The 10,349-nt window shown below is 49.4% G+C and overlaps 1 protein-coding gene across 1 annotated transcript in view; it reads left to right on the top strand.

The window, feature by feature from the left end:
* Positions 1 to 6,279: 6,279 nt before the first annotated feature.
* GPR161 (G protein-coupled receptor 161) overlaps positions 6,280 to 10,349 on the top strand; it is a 15,705-nt gene continuing 11,635 nt past the window's right edge. The window contains exons 1-2 of the mRNA XM_019646952.1: positions 6,280 to 6,877; positions 9,077 to 9,801. Of these exons, the coding sequence (XP_019502497.1) occupies positions 6,405 to 6,877; positions 9,077 to 9,801 (1,198 nt within the window). The 5' untranslated portion in view covers positions 6,280 to 6,404. The remainder of the gene's footprint in view (positions 6,878 to 9,076; positions 9,802 to 10,349) is intronic.

Genomic DNA, 10,349 nt, shown 5'->3' with positions numbered 1-10,349 from the left:
TACACAAGGATGAAGGGAGCGATAAAGTACGTGCAGAGGGCATCAAAGCCAGGCCTCTCCACTGGCAAACCAAGAATTCAGACCGGACCACAGGTGGCTGGGGTTCTGGCTGCAGCTTCCTGTCCTTCCCGGGGCATTTTCCCAGGCAGACCAGAGCTCAGCCCTGCTCTAAGAGGCTCTGAAGCAGGATGTGAATCGGTGTGTGGTGCCCACGTGGGGACAAGCAAAAAGCACCATGCACTGTCACAGAGCTAGGCTTGGCCGGCTGGCCACATCTGTCTGGAGCTGCAGAGGCCAAGTCACTGCGCCCGCCATCTTTTATCAACTTCCATGGGGATGACAGGGAAGGATGGAGGGCGGGCAGAAGGGGGGCCCAGGGATCCTGTGATCTCTTTCTGGCTCTCAACCAGCTGTGTGGCCTGGCTCATAGGCAGGGTGGGGTTGTGGGTTTGCTCTTTATTTCAGTTGCCTTAGTACAGGACAAGGGGGTTATTAGAACCTTCTTCCCAAGTGCACCATCCCCCCACCCCCTACTGCCCCCCACCACACCAGCTGCTAATTGATGTGTATAAAGTGCTTTGAGGTGCTGAGATGAAGAGCCCCTAAAAGTATGGCCAAAATAGCATCACAGTGACCTCACCTGGGCTGTTTGAAGTGGTGTTCAGGACTGTTGCCTCACCTAGAGGGTTGTTTATTCAAACAGCTCTGTACCCACCTGTTGGCCTTTGAGTTCGGCTTTAAACCTGCAGATCCTGTGGCCTCAGAGTCTGCCCATGGAACCACACAGTCTTTTCAACAAAGGCAGGGTGACAGCACTGTGAGCAGGAAGAAAGAAGTCCTCTGTAAGTCAATGAAAATCAAAGAGTTAGTGGTCAAACAGGAGGTGAGACCACAAAATAGCCACATTTACACAAACAAGAGAAAGAGGCTCCACTCTTGCTTGGTAGTAATTCTGTCCTTGCAAATCAAGGCACTTCTAGAATTATTTCTTGGGGATTACCGTGCAAACCAGTTTATATAGTGTCACTTGTGGGTTTTTTTTTAACCTAAAATGATACCAATTTTTCACTTGAGTGACAAGATTTGGCTTTGAGTGTCTTGAGGCTGTGGCCAGTCATCTGATCCAGCAGACAATTCATCCATTCTATGAATGGTCAAGATGAATGAATGCAATTTTAAGAGAAGTGGCTGTAAGACATTGAACGGTGACAGTCATGACAAGTACATGTCCAGCCTTGCCTGTGACCTGCCTGGGAAGGGGCGTGCTCTCTCTCGGGAAGAATTTCCAATATGTTTATGAAAACCGCAATCGCTTTACAATCTCGGGGTTCCTCGGCGCTGCAGCATGAGGGGCTTTATCTGGTCAGGACAGGATGTAGTGAGTGTGGGAGCGCAACACCCTATGTCTGTCAGCAGAGCTGGCCAGGAGCGTGGAAATGTGAGTCACACTTGAATTTGCTTCGAGCCATGGGTCCTGGCTTGTCAGGCCCTGGGTAAGCGGGCTGCCTGCCAGGAAGCCTTCCCTCTCTGGGGCATTCCAACCCTTCTCTCTTGTTCTTTAAAAGCACACCCCCAGGGGATCTGCTGGGGCTTGTGCCTTCCGCACTCTGGGCCTGGCAGAGGTTGGGATTGTGGATTTCCCTGGGTGGGCAGGTCTTTGGCCCACAGTCCTCCTCTGCCTCCTGGGGAAGGTTGGACCAGAGCATATCATGCCACCCCTGGGCTCTGATTTTACAGTTAGTTCCCTGGCATGCCTGCTCAGAGGGCCACTGGAGAGTACAAAGGTCAAGGAGAACTTCATTCCTTTTTTTTTTTTTAAGTTTTGCATCCTATTTTTCTCTGTTAGTGGTTATAACGTTAACAGTCACATTTGACTTCATAATGACAAAGTTTTGAAGGCTACGACATTCATCAGCAAATAATTATTGACTTACCAACCATGTGCCAGGCAAACAGCCAAAACCAAAGTCTCTGCCTCAAGACCAACAGAATATTTTTACTCCGATCACACCTTGAAGCGCTTCCATTTTGCGTCGTGTTTTAATTTTTGTCTTGTTTTCAAAGCTCCCAACTTAGCTAGTTTTATAGCATTTGTTGTTGATGTTTTGCTTTTTAAAGTTAAATTTTATTTTATTTTTTTTGCAGTCGGTTCTTAACTTTGACGTAGCTAAATATTTACCGGTTTCTTTGCTGACACTTGATTCTTGCATTCTCACCTCTCTGATTTCTGGATTCAGTTTCCTTCCTGAATGGGGATCATTCAATGAGGAGCCATTGTTACACGTCCAGGTTTTGTCTGCCTCAAAAGTATGTTGTGCCCTCTCTTGAATGGCATTATAGAACTTTAGGGCAATAGTTCTTTTCCTTAGCACTTTCAGGAGACTTTTTAAAATTTTGGTTCATATTTAATCCAGCGTGTCTATGAACTTGGAGTAGGAACCATTTTCACGTCAGCCAGGTCCACCATGTTGCCAGCCATGAATTCCATAATAAGTGAAAAACATTAGCTTTGCGTGGCGGAAGTGGTTATACCTTAGAAAGTACTTCCTGTCCATTCTCTCATTTGCCTGTGATAGTTTCCATTTCTTAATCTTTCTGACTGCATTCTGAGGAGTTTCCTTGCACCTGTTTTTATATTTATATGGAATACTGGGTTTATACTGATAGCCTTCAATAACTAATCTAATACGACAGGGCCTTCCCCGTCTTTCCCTTGTCTAGAATTCCTATCTCCTCCCTCCTAGCATAAGAAACAGTGGTTTGACCACATAAGCATGCATACTCAGTGGCAACACTCAGAATAGTTGTAACATTTTTTTTTTTTTTTAGCTGAGCCATCTTGCCACCTTTTGGCAGCTCAGCTCGGGCCAGGCATCGAACCGCTGTTGCTCAGAGCTCACACTCCTGAGCGAGCTCTTAACCAACTGAGCCACTCCACAGGCCCTAGTTGTAACATTTTATAACAGCATCAACACTTTGTAGACTGCTAAGTCAAGTTAGTAGCTCTTCCATCCATAGGATGTATACCATTAGGGGTATGCAGTCAAAATACTGTATTTAAAAGGTATTGGATGTATACTCTTTTCTCTGTATGGTTATTCATCTGATACACAGGCTTATTTTTTCTGTTTGCAATCAACTTTATGTTGTTTCCATTTTTATTTACTATTTTAGTATGTAAAATACTTACATGGTTCTAAGATCAAAACTAAAAAGTGCTTAGAGAAATTGTACTGCCATCGCTATTTTAGATTCTGGTTTATCTTTTCTGTTTATATATATATTATTTTTAAAAATAAGTAAACGTATATTTATATTTTGTGCAAATGTATCCTTTTTCCCTTTCTCCCTTATTTCCATTTGTTTCTTTTTTTTTTCAACTGGTGCCTCAATGACTAAAATCACCTGTGTACCTGTTAGTTCACATTATGAACATATATCTTCAGGGTCAATACCCAGAAACAGAATTGCTGGGTCAGAGGGCATGCATGTGTTGCTCCCCTCCGTGTACTTCCATTTTGTGTTCCCCTTTGGAGGGTGGGAGAATGCGTTTCTGCCTTGCCTGCCGCGTGCTGCCAAGCTTCTGAATTTTCACTGGCCCGGAAGGAAAGACGCGATACCTCAGTGTAGTTTTAATGTGCATTTCTCTGACTTTGAATGAAATAGGGCATCTTTTCATATGTTTAAGTACCGCTGGTATATCTTCCTCTTTGAATTGTGTTTGTCTTTTTCCCGGTGTCACTGAAGTATAATGGACACATACATTGTACAACGGCAGTTGTTGTATACCATAATGACCTGATATATGTATATATTGTGAAATGGTTATCACAATGTTTAGCTAACACCCATTACCTCACAGAGTTAACGATTTTTGTTGTTGTTTGTCCTTTATCCACTTTTCTGTCTTTTTTGCCAACTTCTCTCTCAATTTTTTTAAAGGAATTTTTTTATATAAATTTTAATGATTAGTCCTTTTTCTGTGATATAAGTTACCAGCATTTTCTCTCATTTTGTCATTTGTCTAATGACTCAAGGCCTGTTTTCTTGATCACCATGTTATCACTTGTGCAGTTAAGAGTAACAGGCTTATGTAGGACCTTATACTGAGACACCAGTTACTTTGCTTATAAGAGATAACAAAATCCAGAACTCACAAAATAAAGACAAAACCCGAAAGAACCTTACAAAGACACAGGCACAGAAGGCTTACCTATAAAGTATATTCATAGGATAAAGCTGGAATAACTTAACATATTGCATAACTGAATCAAAATTCAGAATATTTTAACAGCCTGGAAATACGGGCCAAAATGCACAAAATAAAACTTAGTAGAAATACTGTTTTGTATTTAGGCTTATAAAAGATTAATCTCATAGGTTCAAGATTGGGGATACCTGCCTTCACAGAAATTCATGTGTGTGTAAACTTTGGGTTTAGTTGGTCACACACTTATATATGCCCAACAGCATCATATAATGGCTAAAAGAAAGTGCATTCTTTTAAAGAGCAGTTTTGTGTGTGTGTGTGTGTGTGTGTGTGTTTAATTTTCTTGGGGAACAGTGTGTTTTTCCAGGACCCATCAGCTCCAAGTCAAGTAGTTGTTTCAATCTAGTTGTGGAGGGTGCAGCTCCGTGGCCCATGTGGGGATCGAACCGGCAACCTTGGTGTTATGAGCACTGTGCTCCAACCACCTGAGCTCACCAGCTGCCCCCAGAAATTGCACTCTTGGCGTCACTAGTAGGAGGTCTTATCCTGATCATGCAGAAAACTGCCCCCTTTGTATTCGACACTTACCGAACCACATCCAGACGGTGCACAAATTTGGGGAACCACAGGTCCAGGCAGGGGGTCACGGATGTCTGAAAGCAAGCCCAAAGCAGGAGGTCTGAGTTAGTGAACCATTTGGAAGATTTCACCTGGAGAAGGAAAGCAAGTAACTTGTGAAATATGTCAAGGCTGTAGCATGGGGACGAGACTAGAATTACTTGGTCCAGCTCAAGCCAGCAGGCCGAGGACATGTGGTCATGACCCACAGCAGCCAGGCTCCCTGGGAAGAGGAACTTTTTAATTAGGACTGCTGGTCAGCGGAACAGCTGCCTTTCTCTTTCTTCCTTTTTTTTTTCCTGAAGAGCTGCCTTCTTAGCCTACCAGCTCCCTGTGGCTGAAGGCGTTTGGACAGAGGTGTGGGGGCTGGTTGGGGGGCGGCGGGGGAGATAGGCTGCGTCGGTGTGAGGCAGCTTAGGCACCAGTAGTTCTTGTCTGGCTCATGGGAAGCAATCGATCCTTTCTTTCTGGTGTCTTCAGTTTGTGGGGAGGAAGAGCAGGTGGGGGAAGTGGCCTGTGGGGTTTTTTTGGCTGATCAAAGTCGCTTAAAAATGTGGAGAAACATTCGTCTGTAGGATTTAATGTGAACATGTGTCAACGCTGAGTTTCCGCCAAGACCCTGAGCCAGTTTCCTGAGAGCAGGAGCTGCGCCTCCCAGAGTGGTGTCTGTGGGCCTGCGCCTCCCACTGGTCCTCCGCTCCCCATTTATAATCAGTGTTGGGGCCCCCACCCCGCTTACCGTGTCCGACGGGACCAAGAGCGATGTCTACGGATTGTACTTGCCAAAGCCCTGCTCGGAGATCTCAGAATAGCGCCCATGATGATCTCGTTGTCACTTTAAGGTGCACACAGATTGCCTGGGGATGGGGTCAGATGCAGACGTGAGAGGTGGAGCCCAAGATGCTGCGTCTTCTAAGCTCCAGGGGTCACCCTGAGTGGCAGGGGCCTGAAGGCAGCAGTCCACATGCGCCCCCCACAAACCATTTGTAACAGAACCAGCTGCTCCGGACCGCTTGCTTGTTTCACATGCAGATTCCTAGGCTGCCCCTCTGATCTCTGGGACCAGGACCTCTAGCAGTGGAGCCCAGGAGCCAGCTCTCTGGGCTGGCCGTGCAGGAGATTCTCCCGCCCATTAAGGGTTCTGAACCACGAGCCTTGGGAGAATGCAGAGGGTGGTGGAGACTGGAGGAGTGCCTCGTTCAAGGGATGCAGTGAGCCGACACCAAGTTGGCCGCAGGGAACAGGCCACGCACAGAGGGTGCCAAAAAAATGGATACACATTTTAAGAAAGGAAAACTGTATTAAAATTGTGATGCTTACTACATATATATACTGATAACCAAAGATGAATACAAGTCACGTTGGACTTCTGCAATTACAAGAGGTGCTCACACTGGTTCCCATCAGCATCCAGACACTTCTGATTACTGCGAGCCACTGCTTGAGCGACGTTGACCAAAGTGCCCACTTGTATACATTCTTTTGGCACCCCTGGTATAGGTACCGCTTGGTGGGAAAGGCTGGCTGAGGGTCTCTGGACGAGCTGGGGCCTCCACTGCTCCTCTGTGACGGTCCGATGATACTATCTGATGACCCTTTTCGTGTCCCCCCGTCTTGCCTTGTTCTTCCAGTCGTCCAGCATGCTCCGCCCACCCCACGCCCAGGCACGCTGACCATGAGCCTCAACTCCTCCCTGGGTCACTGGAAGGAGCTGAGCAACCTCACCGAGGAGGCGGGTGGCGAAGGGGGCTTCATCGTCACCGAGTTCGTCGCCATTGTTATCATCACCATTTTCGTCTGCCTGGGCAACCTGGTCATCGTGGTGACCTTGTACAAGAAGTCCTACCTCCTCACCCTCAGCAACAAGTTCGTCTTCAGCCTGACGCTGTCCAACTTCCTGCTGTCGGTGCTGGTGCTACCCTTCGTGGTGACGAGCGCCATCCGGCGGGAATGGATCTTTGGGGTGGTCTGGTGCAACTTCTCCGCCCTCCTCTACCTGCTGATCAGCTCGGCCAGCATGCTGACGCTCGGGGTCATTGCTATCGACCGGTAAGCTTGCCACAGACTTAGAGAACTGGGGGAGGTGGGCACAGGGGACCTGGGGAGGTCATCTGGGACTTCCATGCCATCCGAGTGCTGTGGGAGGGTGTCGGGGGGCTCTGCAGGGAGAGGATGAGAAAGCAGGGTTCAGCCTTTGCTTCCATCCCTTCATCCAGAGAGGCCTGGATGTATCTGATTTACCCTGCATGCTGTTTATCTCTTTTAAAAAAGGCTTCATTGCTTAAAGAGAGTTCTAGAGACCGCTGATTCTCAGTTGATGATGAGAGACAGAGCTGAGGAAGGTCTGTTGCTGTGGCTTGGAGCTGGGCCAGGGCCCCCCAAAGAGGCAGAGAGTTCAGTCTGGTTTGGAAGGGGAGCAGGGGAAGGAAGGCGGCTCGGGGGATTAAGACGGTGGCACCTGGGGGAGATGGCGAGTGATTTCAAAAATCTGGGTTGCCCCCTCCAGCGGTCTAGCTGGCTCAGACAGTAAAAAGTGTCACTGCTGATGTCCCAGCGCTCTAATGGCAGGGTCCGTCAGACTCCCGCATGATGCTGTCAGAGCTGGATATGTGAGTCTCGCAGGCTTTGACAGCGAGTTTCCAGCCCCTGGATTCATCCTGTGGGTTGGCATTTTGCTGACGGTCCTTTCATTCATCCCAGGCAGGGGTAGATTTCATGAGGGCAAAAAGGGTGGATTCAAGTTTAGTGTGATCTTCAGGATTGAGGAGGAAGCTGGCAATGGAGTCAGGGAAACACAGAGATGGAGAGCCAGCGATATTGTCACTTGGTGATCCAAGTCCCCGGGCTCTTTTGGGACCATCAGGGTTTTGGCCAATGAGTAGCCGCTGGATTGCCTATCCAGACACAGCCATCCACTAGGCCGGAGGCCAGAATCCTGTTGGCTGTGTGAATATAGACTGAGGGAAGCAGTCGGTCATTCCGCCCTGCGGTGGATGGAACTCCAGCTCTGAAAGGTATTCTAATAAGCGAACGTATTGGTTAGTAATCGTGAAGAAACCACCAGTGCTGGTAGGAGGTTGTTCAGGACACGTTGACGTGTTCCCCCGAGGTGTCTGCAGTTGGCTGAGGTTTTCTCTGTGTTTGGAGTGGAGCCATCTTAGGAAAACCAGGGTCCTTATCAAAATGGCTGGTCTTGTGGCAGGACAGAGAAGCATCTGGAGCCCTTGCGTGCATGTCAGCCTTTCAGTTACACGTGGCATCAGGAAAGCCTCTTTTGGGATCAAGGGTCATACTTGGGCTCGTGTCTAGAAGTGAGATGTTGGCGAGCAGATGGAGAGCTTCTGAAGACAGTTCAGAGCACAGAAAGCACAGGGAACTGCTGGATTCCGGCCTCTGTCCACGAGCAGGGCAGTGGGGGGTTGCTTTTGTTCTGTACTTTCCTTTGAACCTGCAACGAGGCCTAAACGAGGCTTAATTTTTTTTTTTAAATGAAGTTTCAAATCTATGAAATCCATTTTTTTTTTTTGTGGACAGATGTGGAGAAATGTCCTGTGTCTTGATAGAGGTGTAGGTTTGTGCATTTCAAAAGAACCAAAGTAACCCCTGGTTGGTGTGGATCTGCACAGGCAGCTCTCTGGCCGCTCTGGCTGCGGGGAGACTGGCCCCCTGGGAGCCAGTGCCGCCCTCTGGTCAGGCATCCAGTGGGACTCAGACTCAGCTGGGAGGAATCACTGTCACATCTGCTGGACTTGCTCATGCCCGGAGCCTTCGCCAGCGAGTGATATAAGCACCACGTGTTACAATAAAGCAGGAGTCTAGCCATAAAATAATAGTCGCCACAGTGGGTCTGAAGGCTGGCCAGAAGCTGAGTTGCAGAGGACAGCTTATCAGTCGTAACTGCTTTTACGAACGTCAGTACAGTCCCCATGCCTGGCCTCCCACCCCTACCTGCACTGTCACCCTGAGGTGTCTGAGCTCAGAGGGCCTGCACGTATTTTAAAGGGGCAGAGAAAAGTAGATACTTGCCTTGATTCTTTTTCAAAGAGAAGGAAACCTTCCCAGAAGTCCCCCTAACCCCACCCTAGCAACACCCCCCCCACACACACACACACATTTCATGAAACAGCATTTCCCTTGGATCAAATATCTGGGTGGGGAGGGTCTGTCTACCTAGGAGAGCAGTGAGTGTCCACCTGGTATGTGCTCCCTGTTTGGACTTCTCTCTCAGCCCCCTCTGTCCTGTTCCAGCTACTATGCTGTCCTGTACCCCATGGTGTACCCCATGAAGATGACAGGGAACCGAGCCGTCATGGCGCTGGTCTACATCTGGCTGCACTCCCTCATCGGCTGCCTGCCGCCTCTGTTTGGCTGGTCGTCCGTCGAGTTTGATGAGTTCAAGTGGATGTGCGTGGCTGCGTGGCACCGGGAGCCTGGCTACACGGCCTTCTGGCAGGTGTGGTGTGCCCTGTTCCCCTTCGCGGTCATGCTGGTGTGTTACGGCTTCATCTTCCGCGTGGCCAGGGTCAAGGCGCGCAAGGTACACTGTGGCACCGTGGTCATCGCGGAGGTGGACGCGCAGAGGGACGGGAGGAAGAACTCCAGCACGTCCACCTCGTCCTCGGGCAGTCGGAGGAACGCCTTTCAGGGCGTCGTCTACTCGGCCAACCAGTGCAAAGCCCTCATCACCATCCTGGTGGTCCTCGGGGCCTTCATGGTCACCTGGGGCCCCTACATGGTTGTCATCACCTCGGAGGCCCTCTGGGGGGAGAACTACGTCTCCCCGAGCCTGGAGACCTGGGCCACGTGGCTGTCCTTCACCAGTGCCGTCTGCCACCCCCTGATCTACGGACTCTGGAACAAGACGGTTCGCAAGGAGCTGCTGGGTATGTGCTTTGGGGACCGGTATTACCGGGAACCATTTGTACAGCGGCAGAGGACTTCCAGGCTCTTCAGCATTTCCAACAGGATCACAGGTAATGTGGGGTCTTGTCAGGAAAGGGGTGCCCGCCTGCAGCCAGGTGTGCCTGTGGTCCTCTCGGCTGCTCTGGCATGTTGTCGGGTGAGGTCTCAGACTGATTGTGGCCTCAGGCTGAAAGCACATGATTCCTTTAGGGGAAGAATATCCCAGAGGGTCCGCAGTGATTCCTGCAGCGTTTCTGAGCTGAGCAGCTCAAAGCAGGGGACACCAGAGTTCAGCAGTCTGTTTTCTGTCACCCCAGCCATGGCCCGCTGGCCTCGAGTGTAGTTCCTTCTGTCTAGACACAAAAAAGCCCAAGCACTGGCCAGGCTGCCTTCTCCTCTCGGCCAATCCTTTCCTTTCAATGCTTTTTCAAGCGCTCCGTCCCCTCCTCACTGCTCATCCTCCGACATGCTCGACCTTGGGCCTTTCATCACAGGTCCGCAGTGTCCTCATGTGGTCCCTGGTGATTCAGGATGTGTCAGTGCCAAACCTCAGCCCCCACCCCGCCCCACTGAAATGTCACTGTGGGGTACATGTAAAGCTGCTCTGATGATTGATTCC

The sequence above is a fragment of the Hipposideros armiger genome, unplaced genomic scaffold, assembly GCF_001890085.2.
Source record: "Hipposideros armiger isolate ML-2016 unplaced genomic scaffold, ASM189008v1 scaffold_6, whole genome shotgun sequence".
NCBI lineage: Eukaryota > Metazoa > Chordata > Mammalia > Chiroptera > Hipposideridae > Hipposideros > Hipposideros armiger.
The sequence above is the reverse complement of the archived record's forward strand: the minus strand, read 5'-3'. Positions and strand labels throughout refer to the sequence as shown.